The following is a 27,642-nucleotide window of genomic DNA, read 5'->3' as shown; positions in this document are numbered from 1 at the left end:
ATTTTGGCAGATTTTTTTTGGTTCTTTGATTGATTTGATACTCTTTAGCCATACTTTAGGATATATTACTTGTATGTTTATATTATATAACATGTATAAGAATAATTACTTCAGAAGTATTGCCTCCGTGAATTACCTATATACTATAGCTTTTTGACTATTACTTTCTTTTTGTTGGTTTGTTTGAGGTGAGTCTTTCTCTGCATTACTTGAGGCCCGGAGTTCCAGCCACCTGGGCAACATAGCAGAACCTGCATCTCAAAAAAAAAAAAAAAAAAAAAAAAAAACAACGACAACAAGAGAATATGAAAACTACGCAAAAAGGAAGTGGACCTATTATTTTCTCTATCACTGTCTTTTTTTTTTTTTTTTTTTTTGTAGATGGAGTCTCACTCTGTCCCCCTGGCTCTACAGTGGCATGATCTCGCCTCACTGCAACCTCTGCCTCCCAGGTTCAAGCAATTTTCCTGCCTCAGTCTGCAGAGTAGCTGAGATTCTGTCCCCCTGGCTGTGCAGTGGCGTGATCTTGGCTCACTGCAACCTCCACCTCCCAGGTTCAAGCAATTTTCCTGCTTCAGTCTGCAGAGTAGCTGGGATTACAGGTGCATGCCATCACACTTGGCTAATTTTTTTTTTTTTTAATAGAGATGGGGTTTTGTCGTATTGGTCATGCTGATGTCAAACTCCTGGCCTCAAGTGATCTGCCTTCCTCAGCCTCCCAAAAGTGCTGAGATTACAGGCCAACAATATTACTTTCAAATAATAACCTTTATGTGTCAGTCTGTTTGCTTTTACAAATTTCTGTCACTGGTTTTAAGCAGTGTGATGATTGTGTGCCTTACAATTTTTTCTTCACATTTCTTATGATTAGAGTTTATTGGATTTCTTGAATCTGTGTGTTTTATATTTCACTAAATTTAGAAATATTTTGGCAATTATTTATTCAATAATTGCCTCCCCTTTTTTTATACTTACAGTTACTCACTTATTAGGCCATGCAAAGTTGTTTGACACCTCCCCAAATCTGTGTTTCCTCTTTTCCCCCCATCATTTTTTTTCTCTATTTTTAAATTTTGGATAATTTCCTGTGTCTGATCTGTTAGAAGTTTTGTATCTCCTTGTCCTTACTGAAAGTATATAGATTTTCTTCAACTTTCTTGAACATAGTAGTCTGTTTGTATTATTTTTCTCTTCCTTATGGATTGTATGTTTTCGCTTCTTTATTTGCCTGGAGAATTTTCTTGGATGCCAGACAATGTAAATTTTACTTTTTGGGGTGCTGAATATTTTGTATTCTAATATAGGTATTTTATTTTTTCATGAAATGTAATGATATTATTTGAAAACTGTTGCTTTTAGACTTGCTTTTAATCTTTGTAAGTAGGATCAGAGCAGCTTTTAATCTAAGGCCAGACTTACTGTAATTATTGGTATTTTTTTTATAAACCAGTGTTGTCTAGTTTGGTGACTGTTAAGCACATGAAATGAGACTAAGAAACTAAATTTTAAATTGAATTTTAATTTTAATGAATTTTACCTTTAAATATGTACTACATTAGAGTAGAATTAAAGTACCAGGTTTGAAAATGCATTTCTAAATCCCATTTGACCCCACTATTAAGGCTCTGTCCTTATGAGTACTCTGTTAGGAATTCACTAGATGTCTAAGAACACAAAGCATTTTATTCCCTGAAACCTTGGGGAGCTTGTTTGCCCTGCTACTTTTCCTGGCCTTCAGTGGTTTGCTCACATATGTTCATCAGTACATGTTGAAGTCTTGAAGACCCTATATAGATCTCTGGAGATTCAGGGATCTCCAGATCTCTAGATGCAAATCTGCATAGATGCGGATCTCTTCTTCCTGGATTCCCGGCTCTTGTATCCTCAGTCTAGGGTGACACCTAGGTTGTGCTGAGCTATGGCCTAGGAATTCTTTTCCAGACAGCTCACACAATCCTAGGGGTCACCTCATTGGTTTCCTCTCACCCAGGCATCACTGCCCTGCCCTGCCTGATGCTCAGGGTCTGAAAAGTATTATTAATATATATTTCTAGTTAATGGTTATTTCAGGTGGGAGAATGAACCTGATCCTTATAATTCCTTCTTGGCCAGAAGTGGAATTCTAAAACAGAGCAGCTTTTTGCATCCATTCCAGTACAGAGAAAAAAATAAAATAGAAATTTGCATTAAAAAATAAAAAATGAAATTAATATTAGAAACCAGAGCAGTTTTAAAAGGAAGTTGAGAAAACTTTTTTCAGTGTTTGAATGGCTTTTATTCTTTATACTTACTTTTGAAATAAGGGTAATAAATGAAAACTGGCTAAACTTCTAATTGCACTAATTGTTACCTAATATTCTTTATGTATTTTTCTTACCTGATTATGCTATGAATTTTTTTTTTTGAGACGGAGTCTTGCTCTGTCGCCCGAACTGGAGTGCAGTGGCCGGATCTCAGCTCACTGCAAGCTCCGCCTCTCGGGTTCACGCCGTTCTCCTGCCTCAGCCTCCCGAGTAGCTGGGACTACAGGCGCCCGCCACCTCGCCCGGCTAGTTTTTTGTATTTTTTAGTAGAGACGGGGTTTCACCGTGTTAGCCAGGATGGTCTCGATCTCCTGACCTCGTGATCCGCCCGTCTCGGCCTCCCAAAGTGCTGGGATTACAGGCTTGAGCCACCGCGCCCGGCCTATGCTATGAATTAACTTTGTGAATTTCTTATTATTTAAATGTTTCACTCTGACCTGTATCAGTATGTTTGCCACTTTTGGTTGCTTGGTTGTTTTTGTTAGAAAGTAAAATGTGTTGTTGCACCATGCATTTGTAACGTGTATAAATTTTTTACTTCACAAAACTGTCTATAGGCAATTAGCGATTAGTATTAACAAGCTGTATAAATTGAAATCACTTTCATCTACTAAAAACTATAAAATGGGAGTTATTGCAAAAGATGTTGTTTATTGTTTTATTGTTTCAACCTTTTTAACATAAAAGACTGGGTCATAATTGTGTTAAATTAGGGAAGTAAAAAGAGAATTGAGGTAGATGCAGTGACTCATGCCTGTAATCCCAGCACTTTAGTAGGCTGAGGCAGGCAGGTGGCTTGAGCCCAGGAGATCGACAACAGTCTATGCAACATGGCGAAACCTCCTCTTTACTAAAAATACAGAAATTCATGGCATATGCCTGTGGTCTCAGTTACCTGTGAGGCTGAGGTGGGAGGATCACTTGAGCCTGGGATGTTGAGGCTGCAGTGAACCGTGATTACACACACCACTGTTCTCCAGCCTGGGCAACACAGCGAGACCTTGTCTAAAAATAGAGAGAGAGAATTGGAGAATTGATAATAGTTATATAGTGAAAAAAAATTATGATTTCAAAACAATTCATTGAGCCTTTAAATTTCTTAATAACTAAATCACATTATATGATCACCCATTTATTTTATAATTTTTAGTGGTGTGCTATATGCCATAGTAATGAAAGAAATAGAGAGTAATAACAGTCTATGAAAGCCCTTAATATTCATTTTTTAAAGTAAAACACATTAAATTTTAAAACACATTATTTTGTTGTCTAAGATTCCTGTGTTTGTCCTAAATAAAAATTAGCAGAACAGGAAATCGGTTACAGAAATTTATTCCTTTATACTTTCATTTGCAGTATAAGCAGAAGTGTAGTTTAATGCTGTAGACTGAATCTTGCACTTGAGTCCCATATTTGCCATATACAGATTATATCAGTAGCCTTTCTAAGGCTGTTTCTTCATTTTGAAAATAACATTCTTTCTTGATTTCTACATTGTGAGGACTGAATTAGATGCAGTTGCCAAGCACATTGAACTATGGCTAAAATAAAGCAAGTTTTCATGCTACTGGTTTTTTATTGTTTCTGGAGGTGGTACCATTAAAATACTGTATATAATACTTTATAAAGATTAGAACTGAAATATTCTGGCTTAAGTGCAGTGGCGAGTCTTCTTCATCAATGTCAGTAAAGATTAGATATCAGGCTGTTACCTCATGTCATTTCTCCTAAATTCCTTTATATTGCCTTAGTATTAAGGAAAATACTATCTTGCATAATCTTTCTCTGAAATATTTATTACTTCCCTTCTTAATGATTTGGAAAAGCAGTGTATTTTAGATAATATCTTCTTACAGATACTCCAAGTATCACAGCTAAATTAATTAGTGAACAAAAGATGACAAAGAAAAGAAAACCATGAAGAGAAAGAAAAAGTTAAAGCGGAAAATGGATTTCAAGACAATTACAGTGTTGTTGTTGCCTCTGGTATGCTTTTTATTTTTTATAATCTTGATTTTGTTTGGGTTTCTATAAAATACTACTATTTTAGTTACAGGAAATTTATGTAATACAATGTACTAACATACAAAGCTGACTTGTAATGATGTTTTAATACTAGATTTTTATCTTTTTTATTTTTTTTCAGTTTCCACTAAATGGATTGTCATGTGTATTTCAGAGATTATAGCAGCTAGCTGTAGTTTTTACTTTTTAGGAAAATAGTTACAGATGCAATGCCAGAATTACTTATTTATTGTCATGAAGAACGAATAGAATTGGGAGATTAAATATTGGATTAGAAAGAACATTTCTGTCTTTTGACATTAGCTAGGAATGCATGCCTTATGAAAATATTTTAAAAACACTATTTTCCTTCATATTAGTGTGTTGACTATGTAGAATCTTACTGATTCTTTTCTTTTAGGGCTGAAGTCTCAGTCTAAACGTGCTGTGTCAGCTACACCACCTCGCCCACCATCCAGGAGGGGGAGGACAATACCTGATAAAATAGGAAGTACTTCAGGAGCAGAGGCTGCCAACAAAATAATTACTGTCCCAGTGTTTCACCTGTTTCACAAACTCTTGGCAGGTAATATTCCACAATTAATAAACATCAAAGAAATTTTAGTAGCCTTAAAACTATGTAAATCAGAGGCACAGTCACCAAAATCATTTTAATCAGGTGCTCTTGATGAGATCAATGAGTTAGTGAGACTTCCTCTTCCATACAGTTCCTCTGAAGAGAAGTGAGAGCAAAGTAGTAATCTATTACATGTCCTGTTTAACACTGTCAAGTTAAATATATTTCTATTTCACTGGTTTTCTAAGTTTTTCTGTCAGTGTGCCATGAAATGATTGATGAAATAAATATTTAGAGAGTTCATGATAAGTTATTTAGGAAACATCGTGGGGCAAATTTGTAGGACTAGTTCAATCAGTGGAACTCTTAGACCACTGGTAGTTAAGCCTTATGTTCTTCCCAGATAAAACAAATTTATTGAGCACTATCCTGTCTGTTGTTCAAGGTGATAACTGGTTGAGCATCCCTAATCCAAAATTCAGTGTCTGATACTTTTGAGTGCTGACATGACACAAGTAGAAAATTCCACATCTGACCTCATATGACGGTTGCAGTCTAACACAGGTACACAATACACAGTTTATTCAGCGTCCGCAAGAGGAAAAAGACCTTCCCAGCCCCCTTCAGGTATTTTTTAGCATGCTCGATTCCCCCCTACATATCCACAGTGGGTAACAAAATTGCACATGTACATGCCAGACGTGCCAACAGCAGGTTTCCCGTGATGCCCCATATGGTGCAAACATGTATGTGCATTACTGTTTTTTTGCTCTGTGGTGTTGGAAATTTCAAAAAGGCCCCAGATGCCCCTATGGGTAATAGTAATAAAAAGAGGAAGTATTTATGTTTATCTGTAGCACAGAAAAACAAGCTATTGGAGAAACTGGACAGCAATGTAAGTGTGAAACGTCTTTCAAGAGAGTATGGTGTTGGAATGACCACCATATATGACCTGAACAAAGATAAACCATTGATGTTCTCTGCTGCAAGTGGTGGATAGAGTTTAATGAAAAATAGGAAAAGCACTTCATAAAGCTAAAAATGAACATATTGATTGTGTATTGAAATAGTGAATCCATCAGTGTTGGCAGTGAACATGTGCCTCTTAATGGTATGCTGATCATGAAACAAGTAACGATCTATCATGATGAACTGAACGTTGAAAGGGACTGTGAATATTCAACACACTGGTTGCAAAAGTTTAAGAGAAGATACGACATTACATTTTTAAAGATTGGTGATAAAGCATCTGATGATCATGAAGCAATGGAGAAGTTCTTTGATAAATTTGCAAAAGTCATGGCTGATGAAAATCTGCTCCTAGAACAGTTGATAATGCTGATGAAATATCACTGTTCTGGTGTTATTGTCCCAAAAAAGACATGGACTACAGTTGATGGGACAGCCCCTCCAGGAATTAAGGATACCAAGGACAGAATAACTGTCCTGGGATGTCCTAATGCAACTGGCATACATAAGTACAAACACGCTCTGATAGGCAAAACCTTTCACACTTGCTGTTTTCAAGGAGTGAATTTCTTACCAGTCCATGGTTACACTGACACAAAGGTATGGATCACCACAGATATCTTTTCTGATTGGTTTCATAAACATTTTGTACCAGTGACTTGTATGTACTGCCCGTAAGCTAGACTGAACGATGTAGGAGTTTGTTATTACTTGATAATCCCCCAGTTCATCCTCCAGCTAAAATTCTCAAAACTAATGTTTATGCTGTGTACTTTCCCTCAAATGTGACTTCATTAATTCAACCATGTGACCAGGGTATCTTTAGATCAATGAACAGAAAATATAAATTCCCTTTCTTGAACAGCATGCTGGCAGCAGTGAACAGAGGCATGGGTGCAGAAAATTTTTGAAAGGAGTTTAGTATAAAGAATGCCATATATGTTGTTGCCAATACTTGGAACACAGTGGCAAAGACACAGTTGAGCATGCCTGGCACAACCTCTGGCCTGCAACTATGTTTAGTGATAATGATGAACTGTGTGTGACTTTGAAGGATTCTGTATGTCAAGTGAAAAGAAAAGATGTCTGACCTCTTTACATATGTAAAAACTATACCTTCAGAGTTCAGCAGTAAGCTCGAAGAAGTAGATGTCAAAGAAGTTGTCAGCTTTGATAATAATGCTTCAATTATTCATTCATTGACTGGTGGTAAAATAACTGAAATAGTTTTGAATCAGGGTGATGATAGTGTCGAAGAAGATCAAGTTAACACCACAGAAAAGGTGCTTATAGAAGAAGACATGGTGAAAATGTATGGTGGGCATACTGAAGGACTAGGGCAGCGTGCATTAACAACAGAATAACAAACCTTGTCAGTTTTCAAAATCGAAGAGAGTCTTCTGAGCTAAAAACCATGTTAATGAGGCAGATGACTCTGCAAGAAGAATTTTTAAGAGCCTTCCAGCAGAATGTCTCTTCATCCCCTGTAGGATCCACTTCCTGGTCCCTCAGCTACTTCTGATGTTTCTTCTTACCTAAAAAACACAGTCTATAGTAACCTTTTAATAAAATACAGCATCATAGGTGAAGACTGAAAGCCTGCTGCTGTTTGTGGTTGCTTTTTTTTTTTTTTTTTTTTTTTTTTTTTTTTTTTGAGATTAAGTTTCACTCTTGTTGCCCAGGCTGGAGCGCAATGGCGTGATCTCGGCTCAGTGCAACCTCTGCCTCCTGGGTTCAAGCAATTCTCCTGCCTCAGCCTCTCGAGTAGCTGGGATTACAGGTGACCGCCACCATGCCTGGCTAATTTTTGTATATTTGGTAGAGACAGGGTTTCACCATGTTGACCAGGCTGGTCTTGAACTTCTGACCTCAGGTGATTCACCTGCCTCAGCCTCCAAAAGTGCTGGGATTGCAGACATGAGCCACCATGCCTGGTCCTGTGGTTGGTTTTGTTTNTTTTTTGAGATTAAGTTTCACTCTTGTTGCCCAGGCTGGAGCGCAATGGCGTGATCTCGGCTCAGTGCAACCTCTGCCTCCTGGGTTCAAGCAATTCTCCTGCCTCAGCCTCTCGAGTAGCTGGGATTACAGGTGACCGCCACCATGCCTGGCTAATTTTGTATATTTGGTAGAGACAGGGTTTCACCATGTTGACCAGGCTGGTCTTGAACTTCTGACCTCAGGTGATTCACCTGCCTCAGCCTCCAAAAGTGCTGGGATTGCAGACATGAGCCACCATGCCTGGTCCTGTGGTTGGTTTTGTTTAATAACTGAAACAGGTATCCTGGTGATGCTACTATGCTGCTTATTTGCCCTGACACATTATTTTTTCACTCTGTTAATGGTATGTCATATTTTTACTGGTAAGTACTTAATGTGTGAATAAATGTAAGAAAACGATTGCCTATCGGTAGCATGTAGATTAAGAGTCAGGAATGATGATGATGCCTAACAGTCACACATTGTTGGCATGGGTGGCTGAGATAGTGACACCTTTGCTTTCTGATGGTTCAGGGTACACAAACCTTATTACAGGCACAAAATAATCAAAAATACTATACAAAATTATGTTAAGGCTATGTATATAAGGGATGTGTGTATGTGTGTATACACACAAACATAAATTTTGTGTTTCCACTTGGATGCCCTCCCTAAGATAACTCATTGTGTACATGCAAATATTAGAAAATGAAAAAAAAAAAAAATCTGAAATCTGAAACAGTTCTAGTCTCAAGCATTTTGGATGAGGGATACCCATCCTCTATTTTATCACCGTTTTCATGCTGTATTAAAATGAAGTTGCCAACTCAGTTCAAAGCAATTTTTCTTCTTAGCTTTACATTATTGATTCATGGTGGAGGTCAACTAACTATTGACTGGTGGGTTGGATACCTCTGTCCGGAGAGGTCCTTGTGACATGACATTTCTCATGGCCCATTACCTAGGTGATGTGAGTCTCCCCTTCTGCCTGGAATAAACTTTTGTTGGAATACAGCTATGCCCGTTTACTAGTGTATTGTCCATAGCTGCTTCTCTGCTACAATGTAGATTAGCAGTTGTAACAGAGACTATATGGCTCCCCTAGCTTAAAGTATTTGTTAGCTGGCCCTTTATAGAAAAAAATGGCCCACATCAGATTTATGGGAATGTCTGTTCCTTTGTTTATGTTTTGCCCATGACTTTTTAACACTTTGTAGACATTATTGTTCATTATGTCAGAAATAAACTCACTTTTTGTAAACTTTCTAATGGCTGTTGAATTTTTTAATTGTTTTGAAATTGGTTTCAGAATCAAACTCTTGCCTATAATTTAGTAAAAGTAGTTAATAATTAAACCAAGTAAATGTTTCTTTCTTGGTGTCCAGATTTAACTTAGTTATATCATTTTAGGCCAGCCATTGCCAGCTGAAATGACACTTGCCCAGCTTTTAACTCTCCTATATGACCGAAAACTTCCTCAGGGTTACCGCTCAATAGATCTGACTGTTAAATTGGGATCAAGAGTTATAACAGACCCAAGTCTATCAAAAACAGATTCTTATAAAAGACTACACCCTGAAAAAGGTATGTGCGTAATACTGCTTTAAAATTACAGACTGTCATACAAAGAGGCAGAGATTTCTATAGCTAATGACTTAATTGACTTGTGTTTTATTATATCAACGTAAGATATAATATTTTATGACTGAATTTTGTAAATATAGAAAATGGCCATGATTTCATTTGGAAACTAAGTTGCATTACTTCTTATAACATCATTTGTTTCATGAGTGCGTGTACTTTAATTTCTAATGTTTCTGTGAGAGCTATGTGAATTGTTTTATAATAAAAGTGAGAAACTCAACTTACAACTTAGTTATAATTTATATTGAGTGGCATTTCACGCATATAAACATGTTTTCTCATGTAATTGGGATCACATATTTCTGTTTTTTACTTATATATTCCATAAATTTATTTTTATTTTTTTTCCCGAGAAAGAGTCTTGCTCTGTCTCCCAGGCCAGAGTGCAGAGGTGCAATCAGCTCACTGCAATCTCTGCCTCCTGAGTTCAAGTGATTTTCCTGCCTCAGCCTCCTGAGTAGTTGGGATTACAGGCACCCACCACCATGCCTGGCTAATTTTTGTATTTTTCGTAGAGGCAAGGTTTTACCTTGTTGTCCAGGCTAGTCTTTAACTCCTGACCACAACTGATCTGCCTGCCTTGGCCTCCCAAAGTGCTGGGATACAGGCATGAACCACCGCACCTGGCCCTCATATTCCTTTAAAAATTTTTGAATGTCCATTTTTGAATTGGCTATTTTTTTATACAAATGTAGGAAAATTTATTTGTTTCCCAATCATTGAAACGTTGTGGTTGTTTCCAATTTTTTACTCCTATAAATGCTATATAAGTAATTTTCATAGTGTGAGTATGGTATGAACTTATTTAAACTTACCATCTTTTTCATGACTAAAATTCAATCTTTAGTTATTGGTCTTTTGTATTCTTCAGCAAATTTTGGTACATTTTTTTTTTTTTTTTGAGACGGAGTCTCGCTCTGTCGCCCAGGCTGGAGTGCAGTGGTGCAGTGGCCGGATCTCAGCTCACTGCAAGCCCCGCCTCCCGGGTTCACGCCATTCTCCTGCCTCAGCCTCCCGAGTAGCTGGGACTACAGGCGCCTGCCAGGTCGCCCGGCTAGTTTTTTGTATTTTAGTAGAGACGGGGTTTCACCATGTTAGCCAGGATGGTCTCGATCTCCTGACCTCGTGATCCGCCCGTCTCGGCCTCCCAAAGTGCTGGGATTACAGGCTTGAGCCACCGCGCCCGGCCGAATTTTGGTACATTTTCTTTGCCCAGTTTTTCAGCATGATTATTTCTCTCTTTTGTTTTAATATTTAAAGGGTCTCCTTACGTGATCTTTTGGTTTTCTTTTGTGAGTAATTCAGAGTTAAACTAATACGGTATATGGTATAATTTTTTGTTTTCAGTAAGAGAAGTCTTTGTCATTAATTTTTCTTAATAGGATACTTTAGAGCATATTATTTGCTATGAGTACTTTTGAGAACTTACTTATTTTAACATAGGATATAAGTTATAAGTATGCCCTAAAGGACGGTGCTTCTCAGACTTTAGTATGCTTACAAATGACCTGCGTCATAGTGTTAAAATGGAGATTCTTCATTTCAAACAAGCTTGCAGGTGATGCCCATGCTACTAGTCCATGAACCATTCTTCCAATAACAAGACTACAGAAGGTAGTATCATAAGTCATTTAAAGGTCATTGTAGTATCTAGCCATAATACAGCTATATCTAAGTAAATGATGTTTTGTGCTCTTTTTTGAGTAGCAAGAAAACAGTAATAATACCTGCTTTTGTAAATGAAAGAATGTTATAAAAATATACACTTTCTTACCTATTCAGTTATTTGTAATTTATTGTCTAGATCATGGAGACTTACTTGCTAGCTGTCCAGAAGATGAGGCTCTCACTCCAGGTGATGAATGCATGGATGGGATATTGGATGAATCTTTGCTTGAAACCTGTCCCATTCAGTCACCATTACAAGTTTTTGCAGGAATGGGTGGACTGGCTCTTATTGCTGAGAGACTACCCATGTTATATCCAGAAGTAATTCAACAGGTAAGATAAGATTTCCTAATTGAGTATATCATTCTGTAGCTAAGCCCTTCATTCTTTTTATGTTTGTTTTTTAATGTACTTGGATTAACTTTGTAGAAATACCCTTTGCTTTATATTTTTTGAACATTATATAACTCTTTCAATGATCAGTCTGTACAGAGCTTCTTTTTTTTTGAGATGGAGTCTTGCTCTGTGGCCCGGGCTGGAGTGTGCAGTGGCCGGATCTCAGCTCACTGCAAGCTCCGCCTCCCAGGTTTACACCATTCTCCTGCCTCAGACGCCCGCCACCACGCCCAGCTAGTTTTTTGTAATTTTTAGTAGAGACGGGGTTTCACCATGTTAGCCAGGATGGCCTCGATCTCCTGACCTCGTGATCCGCCCGTCTCGGCCTCCTAAAGTGCTGGGATTACAGGCTTGAGCCACCGCGCCCGGCCTGTACAGAGCTTCTTGACCTTTAGTGGGTATGGAAGAAATGTTGAAGATTAAGCACATTTGCCAAACTTACTACACTATAGCATTTATCTTGATTTCATGGTTGTAACACTAGCATTCTCTTTTCTATACTGCTTTAAGTGTGATATTTATCAGAGATATTATTGGAAATAGGAGAGTAAAATAGGAGTGTATACTGCTACCAATATATATCTTTTTGTTTACCTTTTTTTCCTGTTTCAGGTGCCATTTCCATTTTTGGTGATTTAAAAACATAACCTATTCCCGTGTTCATTTACGATGCTGTCAATGTCTTTGCTTTCCATGCTCTTGTATCAATCAGTAGGAAGTTTGGTGCATGGAGAGTTGTAAAAACAAAACTTTATGTTTGTCGAATGAAGTAGGGGAATTATTCTGTTTGATTTCATGTCGGGTGTGTGTGTGTGTGTGTGTGTGTTTATTTTGGTATAGTAGCTCTAGACTCTATTCTAGTTTCCTGAGCTGCTATACCAAAATACCACAAACTGCCTGGCTTAAAACAACTGCAATTTATTCTCAACAGTTGAGGAGGCTGTAAGTCTGAAATCAAGATGTCAGCAGGGCTATGCTCCCTCTGAATTTGGGCTATAGGGAAGACTCCTTCCTTGCTTCTTCCTGGCTTCTATTGGTTGCCAGTAGTTCTTGCTGTTCATTGGTTTGTAGCTGTATCACTTTAATTTCTGCCTACATCGTCATATGGGCATCTTTCCTGTGTGTCCCTATATTTCTCTCTCCTTATAAGGACACCAGTCATTTAATGTAGGGTCCTCCAAACCATTATTTCCTCATCTTAACTTGATTACATCTGCAAAGGCCCTATTTCCAAATAAGGTAACCTTCATAGGTACTAGGGGTTAGGACTTGAACATATCTTGGGAGGACAAAATGCAACCCCCAATAATACTTATTTATGTTATTGCTTACCTACTATTCAAAAGATATTTTATTATAAGGTGATATAACTATGTTAAAAGGTGATTGACACAGAATAAGTAAAATTTTATTTCTTACTAGACAATGACATAATTACTCAAAAGTTTGAAGCAGAAAAGACCCCAACATTTTCAGCATTATTATTGTTCAACATAAATGATTTTTTCTAATTTAGTATTCAGTGTGGTTCACTATATTGATTAGTAACTGGAAATGGGGTCCTGGTAATACATACCTAAGGATGTGAAAGTGACTTTTGAATTGGGTACTTGGCAGAGTATGGAATACTTTTGAGTAGCATGATTTAAAAAAAAACTAGATTACCTTGAACAGATTATTAGATAAAATGTGGATGATAAAGCTTCTGCCAGTGAGGGCCTAGATGAAAGTAAGGATCATAGTGGATAAAACCTATAATGTCTTAGAGAATATCTGAATTGTCATAAACAGACTTGGTATACATACGGTGTTTAAAAAAGTGCTGACAAGGAGGTTTAGAAGGAAATGAGGAACACGTTACCAGAACCTGAAGGAAAAGGGATCTTTGTCATATAGTAGTGGAAATATTAGCTCATTGTGTCCTAAATGTAGAAAGCAGCACTTGATGTAATGAACTTGGATATTTAGCTGAGATTTCCACACAAAGTGGTGAAGGTACAACTTGTTTTTTTCTTGCTGCTTATAGTGAAATGTGAGAGGAAAGATAGAAATTGAGAGAAGAACTGTTGAAATACAAGCAATTAGTGCGTGTCAATTTGTGAAATTACCTATCCAGATGACAGAAGGTGCTAAAATTTAGAGATTCACTATCAGAAAAGCATGCTTCAAAGTATAAGCCTAGGGAGAGGCTGGACAACTTTTTGCTAGTGCCTTAGAAACCTCAAAAGTCAGAGTATTCAGTCACATAGAGGGCTCTTTGAAGAGATTAGGCATATAACTCGTGGATTTCCTCAGCCGTCTAAGCAGAAGCCAGGAATAGAGAATATGATGTGATGATGGAAGCACCCAACAGCCATGGAACATGAGTAGTCTCTGGAAGCTGGAAAAGGTGAGGAACTATTATTCCCCAAGAGCCTCTAGAAGGAATGCAGCCTTAGATTTTAGTCCCATAAGACCTATTTTGGATTTCTGACCTCTGGAATTTTAAAATGATAAATTTGTGCTGTTTTGAGCCACTGAGTTTGTGGCAATGTGTTATAGCAGCAGTAGAAAACTAATACAGAGTTTGGTCTATAATTGTAATGCCCTTGTCTGGTTTTGGTGTCAGGATAATACTAGCTATATGGGATGGGTTGAGAATTTCTAATATATCAAATTAGGGATACTGTTAGGTGTGTTTAATAAGAGACACTGGCCAGGCATGGTGTAACCCCAGCCTGTTATCCTGTAATCACGCCTGTAATCCCAGCACTTTGGGAGGCCAAGGCAGGAGAGTCACCCGAGGTCAGGAGTTTGAAATCAGCCTGGTCAACATGCCGTCTCTACTAAAAATACAAAAATTAGCCCGATGTGGTAGTAGGTGCCTGTAATCCCAGCTATTCAAGAGGCCGAGGCAAGAGAATTGCTTGAACCCAGGAGGTGGGGGTTGCAGTGAGCCGAGGTGGCGCCATTGCACTCCAGCCTGGGCGACAAGAATGAAACTCCATCTCAAAACAGAACAAAAAACAAAAAAGAGACACTGCAGATAATAACAGTAGTGAACTGGAAGATGTATCAAAAGAAATCATTCAGCTTGGTGCAGCGGCCAACGCTTGTAATCCCAGCACTTTGGGAGGCCGAGGCAGGCAGATCACCTGAGGTCAAGAGTTTGAGATCAGCCTGGCCAACATGATGAAACCCTGTCTCTACTAAAAATACAAAAATTAGCTGGATGTGGTGGTGGGCGCTGGTAATCCCAGTTACTCGGGAGGCTGAGGCAGGAGAATCGCTTGAACCTGGGTGGCAGAGGCTGCAGTGAGCCGAGATTGCGCCACTGCACCCCAGCCTAGGTGACAGAACAAGACTCTTGTCTCAAAAAAAAAAAAAAAAGGTTCAAACTGAAGCATAGAAAGTGTAAGGAATGAAAAGAACATAAGAGCTGTATGGATTGAAGTGAAAAATTCTAACGTACCTGAATTTATAGACCCAGAAAAAGAGTGAGTTGAAACATGGACAGAAACAATATTGAGAAGAAGAAAAATTTTCCAAATAGATGTAAAACTTAAATCTCAATTCAACATGTAAGAAACTGTTAACTTCATGTAGGATATGCATGCCTGAAACTGTCATGGTAAAAGTGATTAAAAACAAAGACAGCTGGCCACTGCGGTGCATCCCTGAAATCCCAGCTACGCAGGAGACTGAAGTGGGAGGATTACTTGAGCCCATGGGTTCCAGACCACCTGGGTAACATAACAAGACCTCATCGCCCCAAAAATAAAAAAGAAAATTTCTAAGACAATGAGAGAATATTAAAGCCAGCCATAAAGGAAGTGACCTATATTTTCAAAACAGCAGCAATAACACTAACAACTGGCCTTTCAACAGAAACCATATGAGCCAGGGAATTACAGCTTTAAAATGCTAGAAGACAGCAAGCAACAAGATAAAGCAAAACAATCTGTCATCCTAGAATTTTATACCCATTGGAGAACATTTTCTACAATTCTTCACCGATCTTGCCCATCGCCTCTCAAAAATCAGTGATGGCAGAATAACAAGTATGGGATTAACTCTGTTGTCTCTATAGTTAAAAACTCTAGACAAAATATATTTTAAAAGTTACTTAAAGGCTTTAAAGAGCAGCTAGAAACAGGCAGAAATTTAAAGACAGAATTTAAGAGGATTTAAACACAGAATTAATAGAATCACATTCAGTGATATTAGTGTCTATACAGCTTTTCTCGGGGATATTCCTCAGTCTTTGTTGGGTGAGACAGGTAGAACTCAGACTTAAGCCACAGTCGTATTGGCTAGAGTTTGATTCTTCCATACTGGCTGGAAAATAAGAATTCAGAAAGGAGGAAGCCAAAGCTGAGCAGCTCCAAATTCTGCACATCTCTAGCTTGCTCCAGAATTATTAAACACAGGCATTTTGAGAGCAAGCATGAACTAGAATGCTGAAAAAGCTGGGCAGAGATTTCAGCTGCTGTCTATCACAGAGAGGAGATACAATTTGCAGTTTTAGTCCTGCTCAGAGATAAAAATCTTGGCTTTTCCATTGGAATTCCAAATGGCCCATACATTGAGAGTAAAGGCTACATCCTAATGAAGATTCACTTGAGAAATGAGGGAAAAATCAAAATAGACCTTCTAATAAATTACAAAAGCCTGTAAGTTCAGGGTGATATACCAATAATTTCCCTATCTGCTAAACAAAACTAAACACACTGCAAGGAAGATTTTAAAATCAAGAGTTGATACAACATCTCATCAACAATGTACAGTGTATGGCAGGGCATGGTGGCTCACGCCAGTAATCCCAGCACTTTGGGAGGCCAAGGCAGGCATATCACCTGAGCTCAGGAGTTCAAGACCAGCCTGGCCAACATGGTGAAACCCCGTCTCTACTAAAAAATAGGATAATTAGCCGGCAGTGGTGGTGTACCTCTGTAATCACAGCTACTTGAGAGGCTGAGGCAGGAGAATTGCCTGAACCTGGGAGGCAGAGGTAGCAGTGAGCTGAGATCGTGTCACTGCACTCCAGCCTGGGTGACAGAGTGAGACTCCATCTCTGTAGTTAAATGAATGAATAAATGAATGTAAGTGTATTAAATACCCCATTTGAAAAGCAAACATTTGTCAGAATAGAGAAAAAAACAAAGCCCAAGTATATGCTGTCTAAAGAGATGTGCTTGAAAGAAGAAAGCTGCTATCCCTATTTTTTAATATATGACAAAGTTAAATTATGGACCAGCATATAAGAAATAAAGAGGATCATTAAATATGAAAATATTAATTCAAAATAAGTCATAACAATCCTAAATTTGTATTTAATAGCTTCAAAGTACATGAATCAGAAATTTATAGAACTGAAGGAGGAACTAGATAAATCTACATTTCAGTAATAGATTATAACATTTATCTCTCAGTAAATGAAACAAAGTGAGGATGTAGGAGATTTTGGGAGAAACGACCAAAACTTCTAGATGGACCTAACCAACGTTTATGGAACACAGGATTTACCAACTACAGGATGTACTTCTTTCCAAAGAAAGATAGACAGTATGCTGGCCTGTATAAAAGTCTCAGTACATTTTAAAAACATTAAAATCAAACCCAGTATGTTCTGTAACCACATCAGAATTAAATTGGAAATCATTAGCAGTAAGATCTAGAAAACCTCACATATTTGTAACTTAAGCAGTATAGTTTTAAATAACACATGGATGAAAGAGGAAATCACAATACATACTACAATATATTTCAAAATGATAATGCCAGCATGACATGGGATATAGCTAATGCTTATAATTAAGAGATTTATCAGTGATGTACACTCCCACCTCAGGAAACTAGGAAAACAGGAATACAGTTAACCAAAAATCAGAAGCAAGGAATTATTATAGTAAGAGCCAGAATCAGTTAAATATGAAACAAAAAAAGAGAAATAAGAAAACCATATATTTTGTCTTTTGAGACTTTTAGTAAAATTGATGAACTATGAAAATTTTTCAAGAAAAAGGGAAACCACACAAATTGGACATCCACAAATGATGGCAAGCACACTGTTGTAATTTCTATAGAATAAAATAAGGTACTATTATAACCAACTTTATGCCAGCATATTTGATAATTTAGATATAATGGATAAATTCCTTGACAAATACAACCAGAATCAACGTAAGAAGTACATGTGTACGTTTGTGTGTATACACTCATACAGAATTATAATCAAATATACTGAATTTTTAGTCTGTTTTCATTTGTAAGTACCATGACTATGATTTTGAAATCACGTTAATCCTACGTTTCTCCAATTTAAACTAAAACTCATTTTTTGTTCTTAAATTGGAGCATTTGACTGCTTTAGAAAGTATCATGTCTTCTCAGTTTGCTGTGACATATAATGAGTATCAGAATTAAAGACATCACATGGTTGGAATATCGTAATTCCTAAAAGCCTGTGATATAAATCATATCTTGTTTATTGAATTTAAAATAATTTATTTGTGTTTTAGACATTATTCAAAGTGAACACGTCCTTATTAGACTCTTTCCTTTGGGAAATTGAGCTGTTTTATCCTAGTATATCAGAAATAAAATTTCTTTGTTGTTAATCGAGCAAAAGCATGCTTTTATGTACTTTTCAGTTTTGACTTTCAAAATGTGACATAATACAAGTGAATATAATATATGGTTTAAAAAATTAAATCCATCTTAATACCCTAAAGCAGTTCTGTTTGAATAGTTATACTTTTGACATTTGTATAAAAATCAGTTTATATTCTACTTTATGCTGCTTTTGCTGAACCTGTATTCTGAAATTAATCTTTGTTGATGCCTAAACCTGTGGTTGTCTCATTTGTGTAGCTGTAATATACTTGCTGTATATTTAACTATACCTTATTGTGTGTATTAGTCTTAATGTTGACTAGCATTTTTATTGTTTCCAGTTGTTAGCTATAATGAAAAAAGTTGTTGTGAAGAATTGTATATGTATCTAAGACTTAAAAATTTTTATCTGTGTAATGGGAGATGGGAAATGATACATGATAGTGGTTTTGATTTGCTCTTCTGATATTCATGAAGTTGAGGGTCTTTCACTTGTTGAGGAATTTGAATACTGTAAATCAAGAGTTGTTTAGTTTTGCTGTCTTTTTGCTTTCATTGTATTTGGTTTGTTTTGTGGCATCATTTGAGAAATAGTCTTTTAAGAAAACACAAGGTAAACACTTGAGGTAAAGTTCTGCTTCTATAACAATGTTCTATTATCATATAGGCACTTTTATATGAAACTATCTTTTGTGCAGCATAAAATAATAAATATAGAGGTACTTTAAAAAAAGTTACCTGTAAAGGGTTTCAAAATGGTTTAGAAGTGAAAAGTGCCCAAATTCCCATGTTCTTACAATTAGGCTATTTCATATTGTCATTCTGGCCTAAGCTTCAGTAGTCAAAATAGGCTGGCATCAAAATTGCAGCTGTTTTATTCAGTGTACAGATGCATGTAGTGTAGCTGTAGATCCACTTAAGACTGATCTAAGCTGTAGATCAGCTTAAGACTTTTACATATATATGTAGAAGAAGGAAGAAATAGTGAACTAATCACAGAGTTACCTCACCGTTCATTTAAAAATCACCCCACAGAGTTACCTATCGATCTACTACTGAAGTCATACAGGAAGCTTAGGAATGATCCTCATGTTTTAAGTGAATAGTGAGATAACTCTGTGATTAGCTCACTGTTCATTTAATTACAAGTTTGCATGTAGAACTTCAAATTAGTATTTAGTGAAGTGCGTTATTCATGGCCAAGCAAGATAAATAGAATATTTCTAAATGAAATGAAAAGTTTGTAGGGCAGCCATGCTCAGAATTGGAGTTTGTCTTTGAATTATTAAGATTAAATTATAGACACGATGCTTCTTTACTCCTAAGTGCAGGAAACTTCTCTTAGATAACCACAGTACAATTATACAAATCAGAAGTTCGCATTGACTCTACAATGGACTGCAAATCTTGTTCAGCTTTTGCCGGTTGTCCTTCTAATGTTCTTTAGGGCCAAAGAAAAATCAGTTTTCTGTTGCATGGTTTGAGGGTACTAGTAGTTCAGGATCATCTGTTGCATTTTGTTGTCTTGTAGTCTTCAATCTGTAACAATTCTACTATCTTTATTTATCTTTCATGGCCTTGATGGTCTTGACAGTTTTCAAGAATACATGCTAGAAATTATGCCTATATATATATTTACACATATGTACATACATGTGTTTTCTAGGTATGTTTGCTGATAGGACCCAGAGGCAGACTCCCCCTAGTGATGTATGCATATATATCTTCCATATTGTCATTTAAAAAATTTTCCACTAAAAGAAATCAGGGCTCCTTGGAGAAATTCTAGTATTGAGGAAGGGTATATAGAACATGAGCCTAGAATGTTTTGTTGTGTTAGAAAGCAAGGAAATGCTTAAAGAACGATGGGGGATAAGTTAATAGCAAGCAGGATCCTGCTTTAATGGGGTCTCAGAGACCAATTCTTATTCCCCTCAAACATCAGAATTCATAATGATAGTAACAATATACCTATATAATAAAGTTAGAGTCCATACTGATAGAAATTAATGGACAAGAAGGGAATGTTTTTCCTTATAGCTTGATGCGAACTAATAAATGTAGAAAGAATGACAGAAAGTCTCCTTTTGATAACCACAGTAGTAATAATTGTTTTAGGAACAATTATAAAAATGCTAAGACTAACTGTTCAAAAGTTTGGCGAGAAATAAGGTATTTAAATAGTCTCAAGAATCTGCATACAGATACTTAACTAATTATAGAGGTGGAAATAATAACTAATATAGCTACACTTGGCAGACGCTGCCATACTTTGGATGTCATGTGCGTCTTGATGTTTGGTAGCTTGTTTTTATTTTTATTTATTTTTTTGAGATCATTTTGTCACCTAGGCTGGAGTGCAGTGGTGTTATCTTGGCTCACTGCACCTTCCACCTACTGGGTTCAGGTGTTTCTCCTGCCTCAGCCTCCTGAGTATCTGGGACTACAGGCGCGCACCACCACACCTGGCTAATTTCTGTATTTTTAGTAGAGATGGGGTTTCACCGTGTTGGCCAGGCTAGTCTCAAATTCCTGACTTCAAGTGATCCACCTGCGTCAGCCTCCCAAAGTGCTAGGATTACAGGCGTGAGCCACTGTGCCCAGCCGGAAGCTTGTTTTTTAAAGCAAGTAGTTTTATTAATCCTTATAGTCCTGTATTTTAAAGAGATCATTTAAAGTTAAGTCTTCACTTTGAATCTGATGTTGAAAATGTGAACAGCCAAGCAAACACTTTTCTTTTTCTTTAGGTGAGTGCTCCAGTTGTAACATCCACCACTCAGGAAAAGCCAAAGGATAGCGATCAGTTTGAATGGGTGACCATTGAACAGTCAGGGGAGTTAGTTTATGAAGCACCAGAAACTATCGCGGCTGAACCTCCACCTATCAAGTCAGCAGTACAGACCATGTCCCCCATACCTGCCCATTCTTTGGCTGCTTTTGGATTATTTCTTCGTCTTCCGGGCTATGCCGAAGTGCTACTGAAAGAGAGAAAACATGCCCAGTGCCTTCTTCGATTGGTATTGGGAGTAACAGATGATGGAGAAGGAAGTAAGTGTTTAGTATTAAATTTATCAACACATATGTGAATAGATTGTGTAAAGTTATCCAGATCATTGCCTGTTGTTCATCATTTATTTCCTTCATAGTTAAGCTGTTAGATGATTTGTTGTAGGTGGTGTTGTAAGTGGTTATAATAAATCGTAAAGAATCTTCATTTTCATCTCTGTATTCATTCAAAAATTATTTTCCTTGTGCTGACAAAACTGTTGGGCATCACTGGAGAGATTTAAACATGAAGCAGTTATTTAGAGCTACCCCCAAGTAGCTAATGTTCTCCAGTAATAGTAACATGGGATGTATATAAACATGTAGACTTAGGAAGTTATAAAATCCCTTGAGCACTCTTGAGTGCAGTATTATGGAGAAACACACGTGTGAGATTATTTATTTACTACACAGCAGTGTGAATGAAGTGGGGTGGTAGTTTTTAGTGGGGCCTTGAAGGACAGGTTAGTTTTAGGTTGCGATGAGTTATCTCAGAAAGAAAATAAATGGAATGAGCAGTGTTTCCAGGTTAAAATCTATGAGAGGGGATAAGTTAGCTGATGAAAATTTGTACAAAAGGCAGCATTGTGAACATTTTAAAAGCTAATATTGGTAACAGATCATGGAAAAAACCTGCTTAAGAACTTTAGATTTTATTTTGAATAGCAATAAAGGTTGATTAAAATGTGTTAAGATCAGTGATGTGTTGAATATAGTTTTTTTAGAAAATGAATCTGGTAGGAATACTTAGATTAAAGAGAACAGAATCAGGAAAATAATGCCATAATATGTATTCATGATAATATAGATAATAAGAGAAAGCTGTGATGAGTGGGGAACTACGTTGGCATTGTTATTTAATAGAAAGAAAAACTGAAGAATTACAGGATAGCCTCACAAGTAGATTTTCATTTGGGTGACCTGTACATTTTCACTTACTGTTTATTCTCCTAATATTTACTAGACAATTAATACTTCTTTATGTTATTTTAACATCACAAGGTTTTGATTTGGTTGATTTCTTTCACATGCCATTTAGAAAGAATAAACTGTTAAGTCCTGTACTACAAAGTATATTTAATCTAATAAAACTATATGAATTTATTTGTAGATCTCGAAACTCTGAAGCTATCAAATATTCAAAGTAAATACTTTTTCCTTTGTATTTTCCTAACAATAAAAATCCCTCATAAATGTTGGCATATAAGTGGACCCGTGTAGTTTAAACCTTTGTTACTCAGGTATCAACTGTATTTATTTTAGTAGGTCAGGAATTTCTAATTGCTTGATCTGATTTTTTTTTTTAAGTAGGTAGAGGGGTAAGAACCATTTTCTATTCATACATAATAGTTGTACATATTTATGTTAAACATATGATATTTTGATACAAACATAGAATGTGTAATAAGAACCATGATATTTCAACACTCTGTTACTACAGTGTTAAAGTAGGTGTAACCCTAAGCAGAAGAGGAAAAAAAAATGCCTTTCTATAATTTCACACTATTTTAATGCATATACAATGAATTTTATTAAAAGCATAGTTATGATATCTCTTTCTGTAATAATTGTTTCGTGTACCATCCACGTAGCATTGCTTTCTTTGCATTTAATACCCCTTCCTGGCTAGAACACAGTAGAACACTATTGGGGAAAAAAATAATTTTACTTGTTCATTATCTGTTCATGGTTAAAGCTACTCCTAAGGAAAGCAGTTACTTTCTTACTGTTGTAAGATACTACTAATGCTTCTTTTCTATTGTTCAGGTTTTAGTTTAAATTCTATTTGTAATAATTTTGACATAATCTATAGCTGTTATTGTACGTTTCCATTTTTTTTGAGGTTTATGTGTACTGTGTCTGACAGAGTTTTTCCTGACACTTATTCGTGATTAAATTTTAAGATATTACTGTTCTATTTGTAGTATTTGGTTTTTCAAATAGTTTAGTGATATTATTTTGTATTACAGTGTCATTATTAATTTATGATCCTGTATGTAGCCTCTTATTATGCTTTTAACTGTTTTTAATCTTGAAGTCCTCTTCTTTTTTCAATCTAGGTCATATTCTTCAATCTCCATCAGCCAATGTGCTTCCAACCCTTCCTTTCCACGTCCTTCGTAGCTTGTTTAGCACTACACCTTTGACAACTGATGATGGTGTACTTCTAAGGCGGATGGCGTTGGAAATTGGAGCCTTACACCTCATTCTTGTCTGTCTCTCTGCTTTGAGCCACCATGCCCCACGAGTTCCAAACTCTAGCGTGAATCAAACTGAGGTAGGTTCACTTTTAATTATTTCAGTTATTAAAAAAACTAGTTTTAATTAGGGAGTACAGAGTAAAGTTTTTTTCTGAAGTAATCTTTCAGAGACTTGGGTGTTCCATTTTCACATCTAAGAGGATATTTAAAACAGACATTATAAATTAATTGGTTTCTCTTTTAGTCTCCTTCAGTAAACCAAAAAGAAACCTATCTACTTGAAAAACAGAAAGGATTTAAGTGCTTAATAAGCTTTCACATTTGCCAAGACACGCTGAATTTATACTGTGATCCTTCTTGCTTTCCTTTTGAACTTTTAAGAATAATACTATAGAATGGGGTTGTGGGTGGGGATCTAGCCAGTGCAGTAAGACAGGAAATTCAAGAAAGAAAGAGAAAAATTCCTCATTATTTCAATATGATTTAATTGTATTGTAGAAAATACCAGAATAGGCTGGGCGCTGTGGCTTACGCCTGTAATCCCAGCACTTTGGGAGGCCGAGGCAGGTGGATCACCTGAGGTCAGGAGTTCGAGACCAGCCTGGCCAACATGGTGAAACCCCGTCTCTACTAAAAATGCAAAAATTCACTGGATGTGGTGGCGGGCGCCTGTAATCCCAGCTACTCGGGAGGCGGATATGGGAGAATCACTTGAACCCAGGAAGCGGAGGTTGCAGTGAGCCGAGATTGTGCCATTGCACTCCAGACTGGGCGACAAGAGCGAAACTTTGTCTCCAAAAAAAAAAAAAAAAAGAAAAAAGAAGAAAAGAAAACACCAAAATAGTTAGTGGCATAAGTGAGTTTATTAATGATACAACATAGGGTCAGTATATAAAAATTAGTTAATGTTTACATACTAGCAACAGACACATAAAATGAACTTTATAAAGATATATTTTAGAATAGCACCCAAAATAGAAAATATCTATGAATAAATCTGAAAAATATGTATAATACCTCTTTATGAATTTTTTGGCCAGGCATGGTAGCTCATGTCTGTAATCCCAGCACTTTGGGAGGTGGAGGCAGACAGATCACTTAAGGTCGGGATTTCAACACCACTCTGGCCAGCATAGTGAAACTCTATCTCTATTAAAATTACAAAAATTAGCCGGGCCCGGTGGCTCACACCTATATTCCCAGCAACTTGGGAGGCTGAGGCAGGGGAATCTGTCTGTGCTCATGTATATCTTTGATGGGTTAGATATGGTAGTGCAATGATACTATTTCTTCCCAGATCAATCCTTAAGTTTGATACAATTCCAGGTTCATTTTGGAGGAAGTTTACAAGCCATTTATAAAATGTATATAAACATGCAAAGGGTTAGGAATAGTTGAGATACCCTTTTACTATATCCTAAAAAGATCTGCTCATATCTCAATTCAATTTTGAGTCATTGACTTTTAGGTTCTAGGGTGGTTTATCCCTTCTTTTCTTGATAAATATTTTAAAATATTTATTTATTTATTCTTAAATATAAGCACTTTCTCTCCATTTACCCCTTCCCCCAGCCCCTGGCAATTAGCAATCTGCATTCTGTCTCCATGCATTTACCTATTCTGGATATTGCATATAAATTGAATCATGTAATGTATTGTTCCTTGCATCTGTCTTCTTTCAGTGTAATGTTTTCTAGGTTTATTCATGTAGCATATATCAGTATTTCATTTCTTCTTATGGCTGAATAAATATCCTGTTTGTTGATCCATTCATCTGTTGATTGGTATCTGGGCTATTTTCTAATAATCTTTTAGTTTAAATGGTGCTACTGTAAACATGTGTCTATTTCAGTACCAGTTTTTAATCTGTTTTAGTACTAGAAGTGGAATTTCTGGGCCATACAGAAAATCTGTGTTCAGTTTTTTTTTTTTTTTTTTTTTTTTTGAGACAGAGTCTTGCTCTGCCGCCCAGGCTGGAGTGCAGTGGCCGGCTCTCAGCTCACTGCAAGCTCCGCCTCCTGGGTTCACGCCATTCTCCTGTCTCAGCCTCCCGAGTAGCTGGGACTACAGGCGCCCGCCTCGTCGCCCGGCTAGTTTTTTGTATTTTTTAGTAGAGACGGGGTTTCACCATATTAGCCAGGATGGTCTCGATCTCCTGACCTCGTGATCCGCCTGTCTCAGCCTCCCAAAGTGCTGGGATTACAGGCTTGAGCCACCGCGCCCGGCATGTGTTCAGTTTTTTTGAGTAACCACCAAACTGTTTTCCATAGTAGCTGCATCATTTTACTTTCCCAGTGATAAATATTTTTGAAGATAAGCAAAAACAAATTGTAATAGATTTTCATTTTTTGTTATTTTAAGCCACAGGTGTCAAGCTCTCATAACCCTACATCAACAGAAGAACAACAGTTATATTGGGCCAAAGGAACTGGCTTTGGAACAGGCTCTACAGCTTCTGGGTGGGATGTGGAACAAGCCTTAACTAAACAAAGGCTGGAAGAGGAACATGTTACCTGCCTTCTGCAGGTATATTTTGTAAATTTGATATTGTTCATAATAATGTGTTTTTTTGTATTATTTTAAAATATTGATAACTAATCCAACTATCCTCAGCTGTGTGTGTGCCCACTTGTGGTTCTTCTTCCCAGTGCATTCTAAGATACTACTGGATAAAGATTGTTCTTGCTTACTTGTAACTCTGTATTTCTTCCCTCTCAACTAGCTTCTTCTCTGAGAGGAAAGTGGCAGGGATGAAATTATCTAGTAGCTGGAAGATGCATCTTCCTACAGGCATTTTCTTGTTTAATGTGTTGTATGTGGGCTTTTTTTTTTTTTAACTGTTACTTTTTTATATGCATTTTGGTTGCTTACTTTTTTTCTTTTTTTTTTTGAAACAGAGGTCACTCTATGGCCCAGCCTGGAGTGCAGTGGCGTGATTTCGGCTCACTGCAACCTCCACCTCCCAGATTCATGGTTGCTTACATTTTTAAAGATAACTTTTCGGCCGGGCGTGGTGGCTTACGCCTGTAATCCCAGCACTTTGAGAGGCCAACGTGGGTGGGTCACCTGAGGTCAGGAGTTTGAGACATGGTGAAACCCTGTCTCTACTAATAATACAAAAATTAGCTAGGCTTGGTGGCACACACCTGTAATCCCAGCTACTCAGGAGGCTGAGGCAGGAGAATCACTTAAACCCAGGAGGCAGAGGTTGCAGTGAGCCAAGATTGCGCCATTCCACTCCAGCCTGGGCGACAAGAGCGAAACTCCGTCTCAAAAAAATAAATAGATAAATAACTTTTCTAGATTCAGGCAAGTTGAACAAGAATAGAAAGTCTTTATACCACAGAAATGTATAGGGGAAATACTTAATGAAAAGATTAGCTTTGCTTCCTGCATCAGCTAATTGAAGTTGGTTAACACGTTGAATGTGTCTTCTGCAACTCTAAAATGCTCCTTGTAGTATAAAGTTCTAAGATTTTGTTACCCTCAAACTGTGAATTGCGTCTATTCAATAAAATATGTAAATAATACAGAGTTGCTGCTATGTTTTTATATCCGCAGTTGTATTGTTTGTATATGTCTAGTCCTATGTAATGTACCATCCTTTGTAAGCAACACTCTCAGACAAAACAGATCCTTCCCTTTTGAAAATTTAAACAAATAGTAATTTTAAAACATCGTATAAGGTACTGTTTAAGTAGAAAATATGTACTGTTAGTATTCAGATTGAATTTCTAACCTACCATAAAAATTTTTGAAGTATGTGAAACTGAAATCCAAATTAATTTCAACAATTTTTAGGTTCTTGCCAGTTACATAAATCCTGTGAGTAGTGCGGTAAATGGAGAAGCTCAGTCATCTCATGAGACTAGAGGGCAGAACAGTAATGCCCTTCCTTCTGTACTTCTCGAGCTTCTCAGTCAGTCCTGCCTCATCCCAGCCATGTCATCTTATCTACGAAATGATTCAGGTAAATAATCCCTGTAAATGTCTTTGTGGATGAATAATTTTGTTTGCTTATTTTATCGTTGTCTAATAGTAAGCTTCAATTGAAATACTTGATGGATTTATTTCCTAAAAAGTATTCTGGTAATATTTGGTTGTTTTTTGGTGCCCTTAATTTGATACTGTGTCATCACTTACCCTAGAACACAGAATAAAAGTTTCATTATTCCTTTGTCTTTATCTGTGAAAGGTGAAAGTACACTTTTTCCTTTTAATTATCTGTAACTGAAAATAATAGGACAAAGTCTAACAACTTCAT

General features: G+C 36.9%; 1 protein-coding gene across 1 annotated transcript in view; it reads left to right on the top strand.

Moving 5' to 3' along the window:
- BIRC6 (baculoviral IAP repeat containing 6) overlaps window positions 1-27,642 on the top strand; it is a 265,256-nt gene that overhangs the window by 168,339 nt on the left and 69,275 nt on the right. The window contains 9 exon segments of the mRNA XM_017870639.1: window positions 4,160-4,208; window positions 4,210-4,289; window positions 4,729-4,893; window positions 9,241-9,414; window positions 11,279-11,475; window positions 20,880-21,180; window positions 23,238-23,455; window positions 25,740-25,904; window positions 27,180-27,348. Coding sequence (XP_017726128.1) covers window positions 4,160-4,208; window positions 4,210-4,289; window positions 4,729-4,893; window positions 9,241-9,414; window positions 11,279-11,475; window positions 20,880-21,180; window positions 23,238-23,455; window positions 25,740-25,904; window positions 27,180-27,348 — 1,518 coding nt within the window.

This window comes from Rhinopithecus bieti, unplaced genomic scaffold, assembly GCF_001698545.2.
Source record: "Rhinopithecus bieti isolate Rb0 unplaced genomic scaffold, ASM169854v2 scaffold_5341, whole genome shotgun sequence".
NCBI classification, from domain to species: Eukaryota; Metazoa; Chordata; class Mammalia; order Primates; family Cercopithecidae; genus Rhinopithecus; species Rhinopithecus bieti.
The sequence above is the reverse complement of the archived record's forward strand: the minus strand, read 5'-3'. Positions and strand labels throughout refer to the sequence as shown.